At 40.2% G+C, this 24,467-nt stretch overlaps 1 protein-coding gene and 1 pseudogene across 5 annotated transcripts in view; both read right to left on the bottom strand.

Annotated features, from left to right (window-relative positions):
* Samd13 (sterile alpha motif domain containing 13) overlaps positions 1–24,467 on the bottom strand; it is a 46,491-nt gene that overhangs the window by 1,945 nt on the left and 20,079 nt on the right. For 3 of the 5 annotated variants that reach the window (XM_010636738.2, XM_033758170.1, XM_010636737.2), the window contains one exon: positions 16,477–16,588. In XM_010636738.2, coding sequence (XP_010635040.1) covers positions 16,477–16,588 — 112 coding nt within the window. Of the gene's footprint in view, positions 1–16,476; positions 16,589–16,955; positions 17,023–19,696; positions 19,750–24,467 lie in introns of those variants that run through there. The other 2 variants (XM_033758171.1, XM_010636739.2) reach the window with 2 other exon arrangements.
* On the bottom strand, positions 4,400–5,666 carry LOC104870929 (annotated as a pseudogene).

Genomic DNA, 24,467 nt, shown 5'->3' with positions numbered 1-24,467 from the left:
TTTTTTTTTTTTTTTTTTTTTTTGGTAGCAGGGATCAAACTCAGGTTCTTGTGCTTGTGAGGCAAGTGGCAGAACCACTGAGCCAAATCCCCTGTCCGCAAATGTCATTATCTTAAAGTAAATGTAGCATCTCAACTCAATTTGCTGCAGCTTTACAGCTGTAAACCCCAAGGATACTTACAGTTGGTAACATATGGGTCATGTTGCTTCTAAAAGAAACAGGAACACTTTCCACTTATAAAAATATATCGATGCGCTTAATTTCTCAAAAAAATAAAAAATTAGGATGGGCAGAAATCATCATTTTTACTTATTTATAGGCAAGGCAACAAGGATCAAGCAAGAAGTTAACCTGCCTAACTTAAAATCAGAGAGTCAGGAAAGTGTGGCAAGGTATTTGAACTCTCACCTGCCTACAGTCAAACCTGACTTTTTTTTTTCTTTTTCCAAACCTGATTTTTAAAAATCCCCTTTGGCCCCTCTTGATACTGAGAAATAAATATGTGTTGTCTGGACAGTCCAGGGGTCGAGAGTCTTAAGTTTCCAAGCATATTGTCAATCACAACAAGCATCTATAAAATGACTTACCCACTGGGAGATTCTTTTCACTCTTTTAAAAAATAGAACCAAGAATATATGGGACATAGGCAGGTGCACAGGGACTACAAGCAAAAGAAACAGTATACCCATGGATAAGATTCATGCAGGAATGGAAGAGGGGAACTAAAATACTTCAAGCACCTGCATCATGCTGAGCAACATCATAGAAAAGTATTTCTCTAATTGTTGAAAGGGGCCGGCGATTTAGCTCAGTGGTTCTGCCCCCTGCCTCATAAGCGCAAGGTCCTGAGTTCGATCCCTGGTCCAAAAAAAACCATTGTACTTCAACCAGAATATCAACCTCTCTATGCTGAGAACCCTAACCGCACTCGCTTTCAAGGGATCCTCAAGACTCCAAACACTGTACAGAGAAGGCTATGTCCCTGGCAGCTGCAGATCCCTTCCCTGTTCTGCACACAGTCCATTTCCCACCAGGTACCTGATCAGGTGTGCTTCACCCCAGATACCGTGGAGATTACAAAGCTTTGAGGTAAAATAAAAATGGGCCTCTCACAAAAGCACAGGGCCCCAAACATATAAAGTGGTTTAACATTTTTGGAAAGGAAGTACCTAGAATGCTGACTGCCACCTTATTTTTGTTATTGTTTATGGTAGAAACGTTCGGTCTCCTAAGAACCTGTACAGGTAAAGAGATGGACCAGCTGCTGTACGTCATTTTAACCACACACTCCTGCGCCAAAGTAGAACAACAGAACAGACCAGGGGACGTGGTATACAACTGAAAGTACATGAAATTGTGATTGCCTCCTAGGGATGCTATTCCTCCCAACTCTTTCACGTTCCTTTCCAGGCTATAAGAAAAAAACACTGAATGCCAGAGAGTGTGGGAGAAATGGGATTAGGTTAGTGCTGAAGAGAAGCCCACTTTCCTCTTCAGGCAACTCCCTTCCTCCTGTCTCTTCCCCTGGCAATGTGGGAAGATGGGGTTTCTGACAGGATTCTGTGAGAAACTGCTTTTGTACAAATTGCTTTTGAATTACAAGTGATAAAATTATATGTCATTATTCCTTCCACCAGGCTAGGCAGGACTGTGGCCCGCACTTCTCTTGTCAACCACCTACTAGCATGGACCACAGTAGAACAAGAAATTACTTCAAACTGGCCTGTGACTTTTGGAAGCATTTATTTTGTCAGTGAGTAGAAGACAAAATATCTCACATCAATTTGTGAGAGATAACTATTCAAAACTAGCGCAGATTAAAAAGCAATTAATAGAGCAAGAGTGGAAAATTATTTAAGGACACAGGAAGAAACTCTCTAATATTTAAATTCTCTAATATTGAAATCCCCACCCCCTTCTTTTCAGATGATTATTAATCCTAAAGGCCGCCTCATTAGTGAAACCTGCATATTTGAGATTTGCCTCGCAACTTTCACAGTGAACCGGAGACCACAACAGCAGAACTGAAGACATTGCGAGGCCTGGCGAATCTGAGTCACAGGCAACGGCACCCACCAGGAAGATACTGACTCAGAATGTTTACTGAGCAGCAAAGCCCTTCGTTCCTCTGTCTTTGCTTTGCTGTTATTGGCCCGTGCTTAATTCTCTCCATTTTGAAACAGGCATCAGGAAGAGAGGACACTGCTTTCATTTCTACACAACAAGAAAACTTCCTTTACTAACTCAGAGTGAATTTAAAGCAAAAGTCCTTGCTGGCAAAAAGTCCCCGCACAACTCAGCATTTCTGTCACAAGCCAACTGTGTCAGTAGAGAGTGCTGAAATTTGGGGTTACATAAGACAAAAGGAAAAATCATATTTACTACTCCAATTTGATTTTCCCTTTGTTCAGGGAAGACACTGCAGTCCACCTCATACCAGAGCAGGCAGAAGAAAGCTTCTTCTGGACATCATCATTATAAAAATGTTGGCAACATGGCAGCTCAGAGGAACGAGGGTGGAAGAGAGCAGAAGAGAAATGTGAGCTCAGGCCAGGCAAACTGCAGTCTGAATCCTGTCTCTACAATTTACCACGTAACCTTGGGTAAAGGACTTACTTCACTTTCCTGAGCTTTAACTCCTCATTTGTAAAGTGGAAATAAAGCTGGGAATGACTTTGGAGTTAAAAAATAATTGATATAAAGCACCTAGCATAGTGCTTGACATAAAGCAGGCTCTCAGTGACTGCTAAGAGAAATTTAAGGGCTTTGAAAGAAATGAGATGTTTTCTGAACCCAAATCCACCTTCTTCTTTCTTTCTGTAGGCCCTTTGAAGAAGGACAGAGGCATATTCCTGTTCAAGTTCCAAAAATTTACCAGGAATAAAGTGTTCGAAAGTACATAAACCCTTTGTCCTATGAAAACCGCACATATAGAAAAGCCCCTTGATTAAAAAAGCTAAGCCGAGGGGAAGGTGACACATGCTTGCAATACCTGCTGTTTGAGAGGCTGAGGTGGGTGGATTTCAAGTTTGAGTCCAGCCTGGGCAATTTAGTAAGACCCTGTCTCAAAATAGAAATTGAAAAAAATGGAGTGGAGGCAGGTGGAGTGTCCCTGGATTCAATTCTTCAATGCCCTCCCAATAAAGCTGCTAATTTGTCACATAATAAAATGTAATAAAAGATTACAATTATGAATGAAATCCAAATTTTGCCATGCCGTGGTGTGCTGGAATCAGCTTGGACTGGAAACAGAAAGACAGAGATTCTAGTGCAGACTGTCAGTAACTTTTCACAAGGAACAACTCCTCTGTATCACAGTCTGTTCATTAATACAGATGAAACTGTGACCAATTTCAGCTATACAAACATCCCAAGATTTGGCATGTATGTAAATCATGGTTAAAGCCAAAACAGAAATATACATCTCACAACTTGGGAAATGGACAATCATTTGTTAGCTTCGGTGAAACTCGGTACAGTGGTTCTATCTTCATGTGAAAGTCACCTTCGAGTTCCCATCCAGCCATAAAATTCAAAGTGTTTGCCTACTTAATAAGTTCCAGCAAGTACTCAGGCACCAAAGAAAGGTTTAGAGATGATAGATCTATATTTTCAATGAGGGTGAGACCCTAGATTTAAAAATCAATGAGTAGGATCCTGAGATGTCATAGTTCAGTAGATAAGAAAGTGCAGGAGAGTAGGGCATTATTTTACTGCTTATTAGGTGGGGCCTGGGGCAGGTTCCTGAATCTCTCCAAGCCTCATTTCCTTATCTCAATGATGGGGAAAAAGCAGCCACTGAATTTCACTGCCGAAAGGGTTTTGAGATAACACACGTGCAGGAGAATTCCAGACATCTACTGAGGACTCAGTAAATGCTAGCTATATTAGTTTGTTGCTGGGAGCCAAAGGACCAGGGACCAGATATAGCTCCCTAGGTCATGGCCCCAGGACCCACTCCCTCCAACTAGGTCCCCCTTTCTCATGGGTCCATTCAGCTATGAACTCACTGTTAACTCATTGATGAGGTTAGTGCCCTCACACTCCAGTTGCCTCTCTAGGAATCTCTTAATCCAGGCAATTTACTATGAAGGCTGTCTGGCACACGAGATATTAAAAAATTATGTCTATATCTAAATATCTATATATCTATAATTAGTTCAGGCTTTTATATATCTCATTCCTGCTGGGCACAGCGACACATGCCTGTCATCACAGAATTTAGGGAAACTGAAGCAGAAGAATTTCGAGTTTGTGTCCCACCTGGGCCACTCAGTGAGACCCTGTCTCAAAAAATGTAGAAAAAGGGCTGAGGATGTAGTTCAGTGGTAGAGACCCTCTAGTCCAGTACTGCAAAAAACAAACATAATAAAACTTGACCCATTATTTCTCTTTCTCTCTGTTATATGTATCTAATTCAGGATAACAACAAATAGATCCTGATTTGGCGGGGGTGGGGTGTCCATGTAAAAGGCGCGGGAAGAAAGGTGAATTGGGAAGAGAAAAATCAAAGAGAAAGAGGCTGGGAGAGAAAAAGAGCAGCCATGAAAGAGGCAACTGGGAAACAACAAGGCAGGCCAGGAAAGAGACGGAAGGGAGTTAATGGGAGGGAGAACCCTGCAACTCTGAAGGCCATGCGTGTGTTGGTGATTTCTACTATACCAAAGATTGTATAGGGGAAAGGGAAAGATGGCTCAACTCAGAATCAGAATTCATTTGTGCAACTCCGCGGTGTACTAGCTTCTTGTGCTAATATTTGGCCCATAATTCCTCTCCTCAATGAAATGAGAGATCTGAACTAAGCAGAACTCTGTCCATTACAGTTCAACACACTCTCAGAATCCAATTGTCTTTGATAAACATCAGGACACACGGGTTTCATAGGAAAGTTCTTGTCACCTTGTTAAAGAATATACTACCAACTCCTTGCCAAACACATGAAGGGATCTGATGAAATAGCTTTTCGTTCTCCATTTCAGTCTCCCCCCCTCACATTTTCTAGAACTTTCCTTGTAACAACCCTCTTGCCATTCACTATCTGGCTACAAGTGGTGACCAGTCTGAAACTTCTCATTCCAGTGCTTACAAAGGGTACGAAGGTCTCTGAAATAGAGGGACTTGATCTGGAGCCAAGGGATACAAACGTGGAAAATCCTGTGTCCAATAAGGGGGTCACTTCAAAGGAGGAGGATTGGGATCTCCTGGGCCTAACCATGTGGCCGGTGGAAAGATAATCTCCTGAGAAAGGGTCATCATCTTCAGAGACATTCCCAAAGACAAGGTGTGGCCTTTCAAAGCGCAGTTCCTCCTCCGGATGACTGTGGTCCCGCCATTTCCTCTGTCTTTCCCCTCCGCGCAGTTCCTTCTGGTCTTATCATAGTCACCATGCTTCCTGGCATCAGACAAGACCTCATAGGCCTCTGCGATTGAATTTCTTCTCAGCTGCCTCAATATTCTTGGGGTTCTTGTCAGGGTGTACCTGTAGAGCCAACTGGTGATAAGCCTTTTTGATGGCAGAGGAGGAAGCATGTTGAGGTATCCCCAGTATTTTGTAGTAATTTACCATGGTTCTTCAAATAGCCTTTCCTCACCAAGATACAGAATTGTTGTTCTTTTTTTTCCTGAAGGATTTCCATATAACATTGGAAAGGAAGATGGTGAACTGTTCAAGTTTACACTTTTGAATCTTACCACATGGTTTTTGAGATGCAGTTTCTTCTGGGGGGCGGGCTTTTCAGTGTATAGATCCTTCACATGCCCACCCACAATCCTCAGCTCCTTGGGGAGGAGTGATGTGAGCTCAGCATTCCAAGCCAATGACTCTCAGCTGAAGCTGTGCCTGCCTTGCTTTCCTATTGGTGGAAAACTTGGGGTGAATACTATACAGCTGGGGGGAGCTTTAAAATATACATAAATTAATGAGTTAATGAATGCGGATTGTCTTATTAACAGAGAGAAACTATATGTATGGTTTAAAAGTTTTTACCTCATCGCAAGCCAAACGAGTCTTGCACTTGATTCAGACACACCACCACGCTGGCCTGTGTGAAGGCCTGTACCTTCAGTGAGTCCATGCGTGTTTCCCTGTGTTATTTAATATTCGCCACTGGCACAAAGTGAGTGACAAAGGAGCTGTACTATAAAAAAAATCTCCACAAATTTCTAATTCAGGTAGAAAAATAAGAACTCATTTAATCGAATGAAGAAACTGGGTCACAGAAACTAATCTAAGCAGATTATAAAAAGGATAGATTGGGGGAATGTATTAGGCATGAAGACTTCCCACGTCTTGTCAGATAAGGCTTCTTCAGTTCTGGTAACGTTAACCTTTTTTGAAATTTATTTGTGGACTTAGGAACCAAACTAAATTGCAGCCCCAGAACAACAAATGCTTTAAAAGTGAAGAGCTCGACAGCCCCGGTAGGCCTGCTTGCTGCCCTTTTTGCAGGACATACAGCTTCACATGTGTGGTCTGTGACTAAGTTCTGGAGAATGAAATGTGAAGGATGCAAGTGCACCTCTTCCAGGCCTGCGTCATAAAACCATCTACGTGGGCTCCTCTTTCCCCTGTCTCCTGGCACTGGCTGATGTGAGTGCCCAGATGACCTTGAAAGTTACCAGCTGGAGAAGACAGCACCAGCCACCTGGGGCTTTGAATGACAGCGAAGCAGGCCTTCCCACCAGCCACTTTGGATTATTCATATGGGCAATAAGTAAACTACTGTCATTAAAGCACTGTGTTTTCATCTACTAGTAACACCATGATGCTAGTCTACTCCAACACACACATCATTTCTACAGTTTCACGTTCACTTTTAGAACCTACTTTTATGATGTCATCCACAGAAGAGTCCTACCTCTGTGACACCAAAAGTGTAACATCCCATCCTCTCTCTCCCTCCTCACTTCTGTTAAACCCAGTTTTCCATTTTATTTCACGTCCTCAAGGGTTTCGAGTCCCCCTCAGACTCTTCTTTTATATGAACTCTATGGTTAACCATGAGAGCTATTCTCCCCCTAACCCTCTAAAATAGTCTTCTGAGGCTGTTAGCTTGCACAACCCATGGCACATCCAGGAGAAATCTAGCTCTCCAGCTTTTCTAACTACTCTACTTAGTGCAGCTATAAAAACAAAACAGAACCATGAAGATGTAACAGTTCACATTTGCAGTTTACCAATTTCAGCCAAGTCTGTACAATATCTCAACAATGCTTTCATTTATCCTTAGCCATCTCCTTCTCCTGTGCTCCGTGGCAGCCATTACTACTCTCCTCTAGTTCCTTACTATACCTCTACTCTTACCACTTTCCCCTGAGAAGAGGAGCTTCCTTTTTGTTTAGTCAAAAATAGAGATGCTGTCAGTAATTCTCTTAATATCTCGGAAGAGATATTTTGGTTGTTTTAGTCAGGGTTCTCTGAAGAAACAGAACCCACAGGGTACTGGTTAGATATAACCAAGGTGCAAGCTGGGAAACCAAGAGAGCCGGCAGTGTAATTAAATCCAGGTCTGAAGGTCTGAGAATGGTGCAGTGGGCAAGAGGAGTGGACGGTGTAAGTCCTAGTCAGGGTATGAAGGCCTGAGGACCAACCAGGAGCAACGGTGTCAGAGGGCAGGAGAGGATTGCGTGTCCCGGGTCAGACAGAGAGCACCTTTTCCCACTTTTTTTTTGTTCTGCTAGGGCCATCGATGGATTGGCTATACTCACCCACACTGAGGAAGGCAGCCTTCTTTACTCAATCTACTAGTTCAAAGCTAATCTTGTCCACAAGCATCCTCACAGACACTGAGAAATACTGTTTTTATCCTTGTCTTGCTCAGTACTAATTCTTCGGTGTTCTTTTAAAAATATTTGAACATTTTATTGATTAAATTGAACCATCATGAATGTAACAGCTGACATTACATTTAAAATTTTTTTTTTGTGGTAAAACATGTATTATGTGAGATGTCATGTTGACCACTTCTAAGTATACAACAGCATTAATTCCAATTATAATGTGGCATAGTCATCACCACTCTCTTTTTAAATTATTTCTATTATTTCAATCAGAAACTCTATATTCATTAATGAATGCATCTTCTCTCCCTTCAGCCCGATAGCTTCTAATTCTCTTTGTATTTCTATGAAGTTGCTTTTTTAAGCTATTTCATATAAATGGAATTGTATAACATTTGTCTGGCTTATTTCACTTAGCATGGTGTTTTCAAAGTTCATTCCCGTTCAGCAAACACCAGAGCTTCATTCCTTTTCATAACTGCTTACTCTATTTTATTTGTACACCACATTTTGATTACCTATTTATTGGTTCATAGACCCTTAAGTTGTCACCAGCTTTGATTACTGTGAGTTGCAGCTGCTCAACTCTTTGGGTTACTTTCCTGCATGTCAATAAGTCCGGCTGTCTCCTGTCTCAAGGAAGAGCCTTTGTGTTCACATGACCCTCCGGCTACCACCTCGCACACACTTTCCCGCACTCACTTGGTCCTCCTCCCTCCTGGGCTCCACGATCCTCCTCAACAACACCATTATACCTACATTTTCAGACTTCACCATTAGTCCCAGACCTCACTGCTTTTGGCCTTCTTGAGGTATTTTGAACTTGATTATTTCATTTTTCGTGAACTTGGCCCCTTTAGCAATTTCTATAAAACCTCTCATTACTGATTCTTTCCCCACTGCCCTGATTATTTTTTCTCAGTTGTTTCTGCGAGTTGTCTTTCCTCTCTCAACAGTTAAAACTTTGGTATTCCTCAGGATGCTGCCCTTGGTCCCTTTCCCTTTTTAAATGCCTCTCTTGTTCTCTCCCCTCTGGCTGTTGATGACTCTCACATCTGCTTCTAACCCTCACTCTTCCTCCTAGGAGTCTGCTAGATAGCTTCTCTCAGATGTCTTACAGACCCTCGAATTTAATGGGCCCCAATCTATTATTTTAAACTTACCTCCCATACACCTTCTGGTTAATGGCATCACTTTACAACCTCCCAAGCTGGAAACATGGTGGTTATCAAAGCTTCCTCTTTCCCCCACCTGTGAGCATGGGGTTCAAGCCTGTAGCTACAGCAGAGAAAGAGACCTGGCAAATTTCCCCCGTTGGCCATGATTACCTTCTTTTGACCATTTTCTATGTACAGTGACAAGGTAGTGTTTCTGTCAATGATGGTGGTCCAATTAAATCATATGTGGTTATGTCATGAAAACGCTAAGGGATGCCCTGCTACAAAGCCTCATCATTAAGTGATGTATAACTGTGCTTTCTAATCTATCTCTTCCTTTCCATCCCCAACAGGACTGTTACAGCAGCTTTCTGGCTTTGGTCTCCTTGTCTTCCAAGCCTCCTTCCAGGTTACCACTAGTCTGATCTTTCAAAAACACAGGTTTCACCGTGGAACTCCCCACTTAATATCCTTCAGTGGTTCCCTGATGCCTCTTGGGTGAAGGCTCTCTTCTGTTAGGCAAACCAAATTCTCTGTCATCTGGAGTCTTGTTCCTTTTTGGTCTTGTCCCTTGAGAGTCTCTGCTTCATATCTCCTGCTACAAGTTAACTGGAGTTGTCAACACAGACCACGGTGTTTTATGTCTCCACATCATTATATCTGGTCTTTACTCTGCCCCAAATCTTCTATGTTTTCCTCAGATGGTTCTCATAACTGTAATAGTGTCAGCTGGCCTTATTAAAGTAAAATAATGCTAGTTACATTAATAACCATTACTTTAATAGTTTTATATCTACTTTAATGAACATTAGAAAAAGCCACAGCAACTACGGAAATAACTGAATAAGTAAATAAGCTCCACTTACCTGGCTATTTTATTACGTATTGTACCTGTTCTAATTTCAGCTGAATGATCAAAACAACCTTTTGGGGCCTTTATTGTGACTGTTAATTCTGATATGTCAACTTCATTGGGTTAAGAAGGGACTAGGAGATGCGTAGAGCAGGCTCCTGGATGGGTCTGGACGGGTCATTGAGAGGGGGCCTTGGGTGTTCTTTATGGTCCCTTGCTCTTTCCTTTCTGGTAATGTTCCCTTCTTTGTTCTTTGCTGCCATGAACTAAGCAGCTGTGCTCCACCATACTCTTTCACCATGATGTTCCTGCCTGGAAGCAACTGACTATACACTAAATCCCCTCAAACTATGAGCTAAATTAAACTTTTCCTCCTTTAAGTTGCATTGGTTATTGTGTCCAGCAGTAGGAAAGCTGATTAATACATTTATTTTATAGAAATCTATTCTAGGTCAATAAAAATTCCAAAGGTTCTTTCCTTATCAGCTTTGTTTTCGATTCTCTTGGCTACTTTCCAACTGTTAGCCCATGATAGTTAACAGATTGTGCCAACTTGAGTAAGAAACACCCAACTATATTGGGTCAGCATAGTTCTAAGTGTGGCTGAGGGGATTTAGTGAAGACAGAAGATCCACTCTAGAGTGGCTTGTCACCTGGAAGGTATGAAAGGGAAACGGAGGAAGTCTTGCTCCAGTCTTTACCTTCACCTTGAATGCCATCTGCTGGCTTCCGGTGCGGACTCTTCAGCCTCCAGAACACTTTTTAGCCTTTCTTTGCAGGCCCTTTGGCTTTCTGATGTAGACTTGCACAGGACATTACCCCGAGCTCCAGACCTTCAACTGGACCCTTCGTATCTCTCTCTAGAACACAGACAGACCCTCTGCACTCTTGCACACCTGACTCTGTGGGCGGCCACTGTAAGCTAATCTTATAAATTCTTACATATTTGTTTATTTTCCAATAAATCTGTTTTTCTAGTAAGCACTGATTGATACCTATCTTTACCTATTTGCTTGTTATGTTAGTATTTTTTCTAAATATTTATGGACTGAAAAGGCATGTCAGCAGAGTCTGAGTTGCCACATTCCCTCTTTGTTATGTTATAAAATATTTTAAACCTTTCAGTAGCCTTCAATTATTATGGCATATTAAGCATCAGAGATCCTTGAATATTCTCAATATTGGTATTATTAAATGCTAATAAAGTAATTCATTTCCAATGGGTAAGGTTTTCATTGGCCTAGTTCATGAAGTTGATGAAGCTGGAGTTTCAGTTTAAAAATTTGTACTCATACTTTTGTAATTTATTTTTCAAAGGTGGAATCTTAAAATTTCATAGACTTGAGGCCCCACAAAAGCAGGATTTTGTCCAGGTCTAATTAGAAATAGCCACCTATAATCACTACAGTTGAATTCAACCAGGGCACGACCTACGACAATGAGCTGTGTTGCTTTCACTGGCTTTCCACCTAACTAGTTCATTTTGAGGTAGGCAGTATGAATTGGCAATTTGCAGCAATAAAAATTTTTATTTATCTTCATTAATGCAGTGACTCTAGAAATTTACTCAAAGTTAGCAATACGCCAGCTGAAAAGAAATGCCAGTCTTCATGTTTCAAAAGAATGACTTAACCATTTGGGCACTTCAGAGTAAAATACTATTCATATTAAGGTGGTTTGAAGCAAGGAGGTAACAGAGTAAAATTAATTTGTTACCTTGGCCTGTGTATTATTTTGTCATGATACTCAGAGGAAAAAAATGACCTCAGAGATACATGTTATTCTAGAGATAAAATCACTGATGTCACTCACTCATAGGTACAAGACACTGGAACAATCTGAATGACAGTGGTTGAATGGCAGCTCTCTATCTTCTGTCTTCTTCGTACATATTCTGACTATGTGAGTAAGACAGAAGAAGACATAGAAATCAAGTGACTACCCTACAGCAGGGAGAATTGTCCTTGTGACTCGGACCCAATTTGAGTGCTCTCATTTATACTGGAAAGCCACGGTATTTTAACTGGCATCTAAAAGCATTGTTCATATAGATGGCAATAGAGATTTACTTTGTCAAATTTAGTCTTCTGAGTTTGACAAAGTAAACCTTATCATAAATATTCTCTCTGAGGAAGGTGGAGATGTTTTTGAATAAGTCAAATGGTCTTTCTTAAAAACCAAAGCTCTTAGGAAACTGAAATTCCTGAGATACCTTTGACTTTTGAAAACCAGGCATCCCATATCTATAAACAAGTGCCGATTTCTTACCACTTACTCAAAAGAATTCTGTGGTTCAAGTGGTTTTTATACTGGGCACTGCAAGCATACTTCATGAGGACAAGTTTCAGAATCACACCTTTGACTCTTACTATAGGAACTTGAAAAATATTTTGTTTGTTGAGCTAAATATTCACTTTATAGAAATCTGAATTGTAGAGAGGCAAAGTCCCTAGGATCATGCAGTGACCCCGAGGAAACTAGGAGAAAATAAACCAGAGTCATGGCACCAACTCCCACCCTTCACTAAAGCCTCAATAATCCATGTGGTAGAAGATACCTGGGAAAATAGCCACTGCACCCCAGTGTCTGTGGGAAGCAGATGGTGCTGATGGTGCTATAAGCACTGCCTTCTCGGGGAAGGGTTCCCACTGCTTCCTACTCTCATGGCCCAGGGAACATTTTAGTGCACTGTTAGTGAGTTCAGTGGGCCAGAGTACCCACCAAATACACAGCTGCAGCTCTAATGACATAGCCTACGTGCCAACCCAAGGAAGAGCAACATTACTGGTTATAAAGGGGGTCTGGCCAAAACAGTAATACAGCCTAAAACACACACATTACTGACACTGGGTCATTGGTGGTTGGTGGGCAAGAGCTTAGGCCTTCCCTCCCGTTAGTTCTTATGGCCTATAACTGTGGCTCATGAATGAGGTTCAATCAGGCTTTCCCAAAAACTTGATGGAGATCATTATACCAGGGGGAAATCTAATAGATGTACACATTACATGACAACAGGGTGGCATGCAGGGAAAAGGAAGTAAGGCAAGAGTCACTCACCAGCTTAATCCAGCTGCCTCCTCATACCCCAGGGTCTGAAGACACCATTCCTATCCTTCAGAAGAATCTCACTTAGTGATCTAATATCTTCCAAATAGTCATACTACTAAAAAACGTTATCTGCATATAGCTTCTACAGGAGAGTACTCAGGAATGTACAATGAAACCACCACATGAAAACAGATTCTCCTCTCAAAGTCAGCTTGCTTGTGAGAACAGGAAGCAGTTATCCACCAACATGGTGGACATGTTTGGCATCGGTGTCAGTATCTTAGCGTGGGCAGCTTTAACAAGATAGTACAGACTGGGTGACATAAACAATAGAAATTCATTTCCTGCAGTTCTAGACACTGGAAGCCTAAGGTTAGGATACCAGCATGGCTGTTCTGCCAATGGCTCTCTTCCTGGCTTACAGATGGCCAATTACCTTTTACTTATCCACACCTGGTGGCGGGGGTGGACGTCAAGCTTTCTGGCTCTTCTAAGAAGGCCACAAACTCCAACCTCATGACCTCATCTAAACCTAATTACCTCCCAAAAGTCTTACCTCCTAATAACATCACACTGTGGATGAGGTTTTCAAAATATGAGTTTCTGGGAAACACAAACATTCAGTTTGTAATACTCAGTCAGGCAACAATAATCTCCCCACATCACTGGCAACTGTGCAGCCCTTTCTGAATATGCTCTTTGCATATTATCTCTGTCCCTGCCCTATTTCTATCAAGTGGCAGGGCAGAATGTTCCCTCAGAAGATTGTAGGATGTGGCTGGTCACTCTTATGGCATCTCCATGGCTATGATCTAGAAATGTTCCTGGAAGGGCCATGAGTTCATCCTGGAGATGGTCTGCAGTCTTCCTGTGAGGATGCATTTGGCGAGGGAAAGCTACCTAGTTGAGATCACTGCCAGGAAGAAGCAGTTTACTGTGGGAGAGGGCGCCTGCAACAGGACAATTCTTAGTTCTCATGAAAATCACAGCAATGACTTGTCCTGCTAGCCTGAGCCTAACCAGTGGCTCCCACCTTGCCCTCTATTTCGTTTGTTGAGAAGGGGAAAGGAAACGGACATCTTAGAAATTTCAGACCTCGACAATTTCCAGAGAATAATCACAATAGACTTCACCCAACCAGCTACCGTTCCATCAGAATGAAGGAACTTGAGCCTCTGGGCCAGGACTGCAAAGCTTCTGGCTTCTGGGAATTCATTTTGCAGCTCCTGAGTTGGCAGACATCACTGTAGGAAGGAGATGTTTGTTTCCCCTTTAAAGGATTTCTGAATGAAATGTTCTTCTTTTCATCTCAGTGTCTCTAGTGCCAGAGTGATGTCACCCATGGGAGAAAGGTCTTGCTCCTGGGCCAAGCTCAGAGCTGGACAGTCCCATCTCTGAGGTCATACTCAGAATCTGGAAGGCCAGGAGAGCACACTTTCCCCCAATTTAGGATGTCTGCCTCAGGGGAGTCTGGGCAAAAACTCCACCTGAAAAAGCTTCTGGGCATCTGGGAATCTGGCCAAGAGACCTATTAGCTAATTCTTTTTTTTTTTTTTAGTTAACCTTTTACAATATTATTTAAATTTAATTTTAAGAGAGAGTTACTCAACTGCAATGATACAAGTGGACATTATATTATTAAAAACCAAAGTAAAATATGTTCCAGCTGATACCGTCCCAATTTCCAACTTGAGCTGTTATTTTCCACTACAGTTTTATTACAGAAATTTTCAGACATAAAGAATAGTTGTCATAGTTTTATAGTAACATATATATTCCTACCACCTAGATTGTGCAATAAATATTTTCTGCACTCACTTTCTCATCCACCTGTCCATGCAGTCAGACCTCTATTTAATAATCTAATCTACACTTTGGATGCATTTAAAGGGAAGTTTCATGTATCAGTGCACTTGCCCTCAAATACATCACATCATGCTGTTCTCTAACATTTTTATAATTACTTTCGAGATGAAGCTTACAGACTATGTAATGTGCAAGTATGAGTCATTGTATATATCACAGTATATAAAACAACCAATGCAGTGACTTGTAATCCAAACCCTCATCAAGATACAGACTACTGGGGCCAGGGATTTAGCTCAGTGATTCTGCTGCCTGCCCTGTAAGTACAAGGAACAGAGTTCAACCCTTGGTACCAAAAAACAAAAACAAAAACAAAAAAACCTCAGACTGTCAACACCCCCGAAAGTACCCTCATATCTCTTCCTAATCATCCTCCACTCACACTTACACAGAGGCAATCATTAATTTTTTTTGTTGTTATTGTTCTGGTCTGAAACTTAATATAAACAGATTCATTCAGCATTGTTTTTATTGAATAACACTTCTGTCCATTAGTGAGACTCATTTAATCTGTTGTATATATCAGGAATTCATTCCTTTTTATTCCTGGGTACTATCCCATTGTACAAACATATCGTAGTTCTTACATTCATTTCCTATTGATGTACATCCAGACTTCTAATTTTTGACTACCATAAAAAAGCTGTGAGGAACAATTTTGTACAAATCTCTTTATAGACATATGTTTCCATTTCCTTTGGGTAAATACCCAGGACTGAATTTGCTGGATCATGGGGTAGACATGTGAGTATTTATTTTATACTCCTACCAATAATGTAGGAGATTTCTAGTTGCTACATATCCTTGGGAACATTTGGCACTATCAGTCTTTCTAATTTTAGTTCTTCTTGTGGGTGTAAAGTGATTTAAATTTCTACTTTGGCAAATTTTCCAAACTAGCAAAAAATACATATGTATAAAGTTCCGGTTATGAGGAAATGGTGGTTGACAAGATTAAACTTTGTGGCATTAGAAAAATTACTTTATCCAAATGCAGGCTATACAACCAACTGCTTGAGAAATAACTACTGCTGAAGGGAACATGGAAGAAGCAGCCAGATACATTCTGCAATTTGAAGTTCTCTCAACCATATTATAATGTTAGACAAGTGAAGTTAATACCTAGAAAACTGCAGCATTCATTGAGAGAGAAATAGGAACTCTGTGTTTCCCTACAGAGCTGACCTGGGTGAGCTACAAGGTGCTCCCCAATTTGCCTTCTCATGGTCAAACACCCTGGAAGACCATCTCTGTAGAGCTGACTCAGCCAGCAGAATGGAGTAGTGAGTCAACTGGACAAGTAGGAGAAACACCTGTCCCCTCTCCCTCTTTCCAATACCAACCCTGGATCTCCTGGAAAGGAATTCACATTTTTGAGCATCGGCACTGTGCCCAGACCTGTCAGGCAATTTTTATATCTCGTCCTTTAGTTCTTATAACAACATCCTATAAAGTTAGTTATTGGTAGCCTCACGTTAGATGTGCAACCAAGCCTGAGAGAGCTATAGTAACTCTCGGTGGGTCACACACTAAAGAAAAACCAGAGTATCATTCTAAATCCTGCACTCTACCTTGCTAAGCACATTGCTAAAATAGTTCCATGAGTGCCAAGGCCAATAGTAGAGGAAGGAACTACTCATCTGTCATTCTCCTTCACCATTCTCAGTTTCTTAAACCCTCCCTGCTCTTTGGTCTCCTTCCTCTTCACCCCATTCTGCCCACTGTGACAAGGGAGGCAATTGTGTTTGCCGTGTTTCTCCAGACTGAGGTACCTGCTCCTGAAAAGCACGAGCTTGTTCCTCAAATCCTGCTGTTCGGAAATAATTGACTACATCCATCACGGCCCAGTCTGCAGGATCAGGTGGTCTCCCATTTTCCATGGAGCTGCAAAACACAAATCCAGACACTTGTCAGAGTATAGTTTGCATGAAGACATGGCCAGGCTCACTATTTTGTATTTCACTGCTAGTCTGGGCCAGCTCACTGGGACCCTGGCTCTCTCATCCCTCAGAGGCACAAAACCAGTTTACCTCTGGCAGGATCATTCTTTTGATTTTGGTTTCAGATGATTATTACTCGTACTGGGTTAGTCATTGTTTTGCTAATAAACTATTTGAAGTTATTTCCTCACATTCTATTTTTAAACCAGAGACATTGAGAGGGGACCAATGACATTTGAGGCCCCTCAGCTCGACAGGCAGACTGTAATTTGCAGTATGAATATTCGCTTTACAATACAACTTGAACCGACCTCTCCTCATGTCCTGCCACCTCCCCAACCCTGTCTCCGTACATCCAAGCATAAAGTTCTTCCAGAACATCCACGCTCTTTTACAGATCTGGACCTTTGTACATTTTGTCCCAGCCCCTGAGAATGACCCCTCACCTACTTTTCCATGATGAAACCTTATTCCTCCTACCAGCTCAAAGTCCACTTCTTTTTGGAGGCCTTTTCTGGCACTGCCAGAGAATTGTTTTTGTTATAACCTGCTTTGAGTTGTAGTACTCCATTCAAACTGTCATTGCCCTACCCTTCACACTGGATTATATTCTGGATACTCTCTGCTACTTGGGTGGGACGTGTCTCCTAGAGACACATGTTTGAGCCTAGACCACTTCTCATTTTTTTATTCCTAGCATTAAGCATGTACTTAGGAACCCAGTCAATATTGTTCAAATGAATAAACAGCTGACAGCCAAACATTTGTCTGAGAGGTTTCATGTGTGACCCTTGTCATTGGACTTAGAGAGGAGGGACCAAAGGAAATGATAAAATAATAGTGACGACTGGTAGTTGCTGTGACTCTGTCTCACTTTGTGTTTCAGGAATGTAACCTGGATGTCTCTACACCTCATCAAAGGTGATTCTCCCACAGTGGACATCTGATCACATCGTTCCTCTGCTGAAAATCCGTTAAAGGCATCCTGTTACCCTTAGGACAAATTCCAAACAGTTTAAGTTGTCTTTCAAGCCAAAGGCCTTCCACCTCTCCATCTAGGAACACACGGGAGAGCAAAGCAGACACAGTCCTCATCCTTGTGGTCCTTCCAATCCTGCCAGACAGTGACCAATAATCACAGAAATAAGTGCACAACTGCAAGTTGCACAAAATGCCAGGAATGAAAACTCTGCTGTACCATGACAGTGTAATGTCTAAGGGATACTTTCCTGTGGAAGTTTCAGTCAAGGTCAGGTCTACAGACATCCAGGAGTTAACTGTATGAGGGTGTCAGGTGACAATTCTAAGCTCAGCAGAAGTACACACAGCCAAGGTGGCCACTGAGGCCACACTGAGTCTTCTGGATTTTGTTGAGAAAAATGAGAAGTCATCAAATAATCTTCTATGAATGGGTGAACTGAATGCATTCATATTTTGAGAAAAAGACAAAGTATTGGAGAGGAGTCCGAGGGGAAGGAAAGGTATGAATGAGAAATCTGTTGAAGCATTTAAGGAGGAGATTATGCTGACCCAGACTAGAACAGTGGCTAAAGAAAGAAGAACCTGGATTTTAAAAAATATTAAATAAATAAAGTCAACTCAGTGGTGGACTAGCTACAGAGAATAAAGGGATGGAGGAGTCATGAAATTGAATGGATGGTAGGATCTTCACTGAGATCCTTTGGTTGACTCCCTAACCCTAGGGCACTATCTGTATGCAAGCGGAGATGTAAAGGGGGATGTGAGTGTGGAGCTCAAAGCAGAGCAGTGAACTAGAGGTGCACATCTGTGATACAGGCATTTAGGTGGTGACTGAACCTTTGAGAGAGGATAAGAAAAATGGGGGGGTTGAATTAAACAATGTAACGAGATTTAGTAAAGGTGAAAATATTCATTTTACTTTTAGTAGGAATGAAATTGCCTAGACCTTGGGGGATTACTAAAGCCTTAGCTGTTGTATTCCCAGAATAATGTTTTGTTCACAGTAGTAAGCTGAAACAGTTGCTTAAAATAATACAAAAACTTCTGCTCCTGTTAAAGGAAAATGAGTCACTGATCAATGGTACATGTGATTGCTCATTTCTCAAAAACACTTAATTTAAAAACAGATCCAATGCTTACTCATTAAAAGGTATTTTTTTCCATTTTGAATTCAGAGATTTAATCCCTAAACAATGTATGCTCAAGTCTGTATGTACCGATGTATGCACACACATACATTTTACTGTTTGAAAGGCACCATTCATTGGAGGAAGACTCCTCTTTTTCACATTGTCAAGCATTAGTTGTGTATATTTAAATCAGTGGTAAATGTTTTTTAATGATCCATGTGCTGGGATTTCCCATTATTTGTTAACATAAACAAACATAAGTGACACTGCGGACCCTCCTCCAGGCACAATATTCCTGCTCCTTAAACTTTGAATGTTTGAGAATCCACTGGTCCAACAAATCTTTTAAGTTTTCTAATCAGCTCACTTCTAGCAATGAGCACAGAGTCCCACTGGATACATTCTTAAGTGCCTACAAAAAATGAATTCGGTATTTAGTCTCCCTTTGGATGATCTCAATTAGCCACATTGCCTCATACAAAATACAAAATAGTTATTCAATTGCAATAAGAGAGTATGCAATATTGTGATTTTAGATTTTCTGATTCTTATTCTGTTGGAATGGAATAACATCACCTCCACCATTCCAAAATAATCTTGAGTGCTAGCAATGCCATTGAGGATATAGATGGTAAAACTGCCGGCAGTGTACCATAAAGAATAGAAGCAATATGGACCTGGACAGTCTCTCACATGTAAGGTGAGAGAATGCACGCAACAGAAATAAGGGCTTAAAAGCTAGTTAATGAATTCAATGATCAATCTACCTAAAATCAAAATAATTTAGAAAAAAAATCACATTAGACTACTGGTATATTGAGAGGAAAAACTTATCTTCATCTCTGTAGCTTACCAGAACCCAGCAAAAGTTGAGTGGTGCATGGTTGCTACACAGTAAAGAGCTGCCATATTTGATAGGATAACAACCAGGATCCACTTACAGTATGCAAGTCTGCAGTACCCCTTTCACAGGTCCAAGTGCTGGTATTTGTGGCCAAACTGAAATACGAATTTTATTTCCTTATAAGTGGACGATTTTCTCCATGTTTTTCTTAGAATTGGTGCATATCAGATTCCAGAATGAATTTAAATGGCAAATGGTGGCTCCATTGTGTCTCAACATCAATTTTGCATAGATGAAATGAGATGACAGATAGGGTGTCATTGTCACTGGGTATTTATTTTTTGCTTTCATCACAGCAAAATGTTTCTTAGAAAGCAATAAATACTAAAATGATACCTTTATGAGTATTTTTCCAGGCACTGGAAACTTAAAAAAATTATATATACATATATTGGCTTTTTTTAAAACAAAAAGTAAGTAGGAAATGAAGGGCAGAATTTGTCTTCAGTGCTGTCTCCTACTCAAATCAATCTTTCCACTTAACCCAGTCATCTTTTAGCCCTAGTGCATATGGTTAGATACATCATGTATTGATAAAAATTTTATTATGTGTGAATAATTCACAGTAGGAAACAATTAATCCCTAATTAAACAATCGCTTCACTTTTAAAGAGTGTTAGAGAGGCAATCATGGGGACAGAAATGCCATAAATAACCAATTTGGCAGATATATGCAGGTTAATTGGGGCCTTTTTCATGTGGGCACATCATAATTTTAAGTTCTGGCAGCAAAAGTTCTCCATTTCCCTTAACATGAAGGCAAGTGAGAAATAGTTGTAAGTCTCTCTGAATCTATCACACATATATTTTATGGTGTTTATGATAGAGATTTAGAGGGCTAAGCAGGTGAAAAAGATATTCTGAATAAATATAACTCATATGTGTTTCATAACTCCAATTACATTCATTTGTACTTCAAAGTTCAAAGGAAAGAATGCTTTAGACATTGGTTAACATATTATGGTAATATTTTATCATGTTATCTTTTTTCTGAAAGCTAATTCTGAATGTTGTTCATTTTATATTCAGAAATGCACTCTGTACTGCCTTAATCTTTATAACTTATTTTAAAATTAAATTACTCAACTCTTTGCCAATGTTTTAACACAGCCTTTAGCTAAAGACAATTTAATTTTGATTTTAATAAATTTATATCGATCTCTTTGCCTATGACAAGACTAAGAATGAAGCAACTGAGTTTTAGTTTTATCTTCATTCCTCTCTCCCCCTCTCTTTGTGCTAAGAATCAAAGATCTGGCTAAAAGGCAGGCCCAAAAAGAGAAAGGATGATTCAAAGGTCTTTGATAGAGCATTTTTCATTTTAAAATATTCAGATAAGTAAGAGTTGGCTGCATTTAGCCACAGCATACCCAAGTGATAAAAGCATTAGAAAAGCAAATCTCAGCAAGCCTTCTGTATATTTCGAATTCTTTAGCTTAGCATTCAGAGACTTAATTCAAATATCTCTTTCTGGTTGGTACTGAAACCCAGCTGAACATTATACTAGACTTGCACAAGTACACAGCTTTTCTTATGTCACTTAAACTCTCTATTTGGTGTGCAGAGAATGAAGTTCTACTTTTTTAAAAAGTACCAGTTAAATATTCTTTTCAAATACCTGCAATTTTTTATTCCAGTCACAGATTAATGAATAGTAACCTGCCTATTGAGAGTCAGGCATTAATAAGGAAATTCATAGTCTAATAAAGTGGGCAACCTCAAGTCAGCTGTGAGACGAAGAGTCATGTTTGTTCATGCCCTTATTCCAAAAGGTCACGTAGGAAACAAGATGAGTAGATGGAGGAAGGATGGAAAGTCAACACAGCAATGTGACTTGGGCCATGTCAGGTGTACCCAGAAGCTTAAGAGCCAGGACTCAGCAACACTAGGAGCAGTAGCTTGGGAATAAGAGTGCGGGTCTTCCTGCATCATTTCTTACGCCTGTGGTAGGTGTTGCTTCTTGAGCTGAGGGCTTTCCTTTGAAATCACAAAGCCCTCTGGCATAGGATACTTCACTCCATCTTTCTGAAAACAAAGGATTCTACAAACAACCTCTTTTCTTACCTGCTCTTTTAATACAAATCTACTACTTTGAACTAGTGTAAGGATACTCTTTTCAAGGGTACTTAACAAATGGCTACTTTTTTTTCTGGCACTGGGTAGCGAACTGAGGACCTTTTGCTTTCGAGGCAGGCATGGCACCACAGAGATAAATCCCCAAATTGCTATTTTTAAGTTTACTATCAAATTCAATTCATGGCAAATACCAATATATGAATGTTTCACATCCTCATTATTAATACTGATTATAGCAGCCTATAGATTGTGAGAGGAACTTTTTCTCTCTGTCCTGACACAGTGGTCACTATTCCAAATACCTATACCTATACTTAGGTGTAGCTCAGTTGCTTAGAGAAACTTGGTTTTCCACTTACAGGTATTTAAGTAGCAAAACAAAGAGTATGCTACAAACACAAAGACTATAAGATACATAGCAAACGTCTGAATTCTTCTGGCCTTGACTGAAACACCTTTCGTTTCCACACTTAAAATAGGATGCCGTTGTATTTACAGTTTACTCTTTTGTAACATACATTCCATACGGCTGTTATTTGTAATGGAAAAATGGTATAAATCAAAAACAATAAACAGACTCAATTCTTAATTCAAGTTATCACTTAATTGAAAGGAATAATCAAAAAGGTATTTATCATTAGCACATATATCAAAATAAGCAGATAGCTACAAAGCATGAAGGAAGAATTTTAGCTTCTTTATGAAAAATAAAACCATACCAGCTAGGATTAGTTGTAGGTGCACTGTTAGCTCCAATTTATTGTTTTTATTTAAGAAATCAGTGAACATAAAAAACAGGAGCCTTGAATAACACTACAGACCAATACATGCCTGTGAGCCCAGCACTTGGGAAGCGGAGGCAGGAGAATCACTGTGAGTTCGAGGCCAGCAGGGCTACATAGTGAGTTCAAGGCCAGCCTGAACTACAGAGTGAGTTTGTGTCTGGAAAATAAAAAAACAGACCAAGTGACCTATCAGTTGTGTATAGAACATTTATCCCAACAACAGCAAAATTCACATTCTTCTCACAAGTACGTTCTCTAGCACAGATCACATATTTTGCCTCAAAACAATTCTTAAAAAATTTAACAGGATTGAAATCATACTAACCACCTTTTCAATCACAAAGGCAAAAAAGCTGGAGATCAATAACAAGAAATTCTGGAAAAATCAAATACATGGAAACTGACACAGCAACTAATGAATCAAAAAGAACTAGAAAAAGGAACACTAAATCCAAAGTAAGCAGGAAGAAGGAAACGATAAAGAGATAGAAGAAATGAATGAAACAGAATAGAAAAAGCAATAAAAAAGTCGATGAAACGTAAGTTGGATTTTGAAAAAATAAGCAAAATTCACAAAACTTTAGTTAGACTAAGGAACAAAGAGAGAAGACCCAGTTTAAACCAGAAACAAAAAAAGCACTACAATAGATGCCATCCAAGTAAAAAGTATCATAAGAGACTAGTATAAAAATGCTAGGTCAACAAACTGTATAACCTAGAAGAAACAGATAAATTATTAGAAACATATAACCTACCAAGACTGAATCATAAAGAAGTAGAAAATATGAACAGACATATAACTAGTAAGGAGATTGAGTCAGTAATGAAAAAAACCTCCCAACAAGGAAAAACCTGGGATAAGATGGCTTCACTGGAGAATTTTATCAAACACTTACTTACGGAAGAATGAATGCCAGTCCTTCTCAAACTCTTCTAAAATACTGAAGAGAAAGTAGTATGGTTTAGATTAAGAATGCAAGAATGTCACCCAAAGGCTTTCTGTGCTCATAGTGGGGCTTTTGGAAGGTGACAGAATCATGGGGATGATATAGATGACTTGCAATTAGGAGCTGGGGTCCGGTCAGAAGAGGTGGTCACAGGAGCCTTAACCTGGAAGGGCATCTCTGCCTCTCCAGCTCCTTGCCCCTTTCTCTGCTTCCAAGCAGCCGTGACATGAGCACCATTCCTCTCCTATGTCCCTTTGCCATGCTGATTCTGTCCCGGAGCTGGCTGATCACGGACTGAAACAATGGGCCAAAATAAATCTCTTCTTTAAGTTGCAGGTGTTGGTTATTGTGTCTCAGTGGTGAGAAAAATGGCTAAGACTGAAGGGAATATTTCTGACCTCATGAGGCCAGCAGTACTATGACACCAAAGCTAAAAATAAATAAATAAATAAACAACAAACAACAACAATAACAATAAAAACCACCATCAGAAAAGAAAATGACAGACCAACATTCATGATTAGTTGAGATGCAAAGATCCAAATCAAAAAATTAGCAAACTTAATTCAGTACTACATTAAAAGAATAATATACCACCTCCAAGTGGGGTTTGTCCCTGGAAAACAAGAACAATTCAACACATAAAAATCAAATAATATAATACACCACATTCACAGAATGAAAGAGTAAATATGACCTGATCTTATTTGATCAGAAAATGTGATAAAATTGAATAGCCTTTTAGATGCATTATACCAAAGAGACACAAAGTAAACACTCCCACATTTACAGCAGCAGTCTTCATACAAAGATACGGAATCAGCCTATATCCCCATCAGTAGAAGAATGGATAAAGAAACAGTGGCATCCACACACAATAGAATATTATGCAGCCATAAAAAGAATGAAGTCCTGTCATTTGCAGCAACACAATAGAATTTGAGATCATTCGTTAAGCAAAAAATCCAGACACATACTTCATGTTCTCACTCATTCGTGG

The sequence above is a fragment of the Fukomys damarensis genome, unplaced genomic scaffold, assembly GCF_012274545.1.
Source record: "Fukomys damarensis isolate Sample0158 unplaced genomic scaffold, DMR_v1.0_HiC HiC_scaffold_33, whole genome shotgun sequence".
NCBI lineage: Eukaryota > Metazoa > Chordata > Mammalia > Rodentia > Bathyergidae > Fukomys > Fukomys damarensis.
The sequence above is the reverse complement of the archived record's forward strand: the minus strand, read 5'-3'. Positions and strand labels throughout refer to the sequence as shown.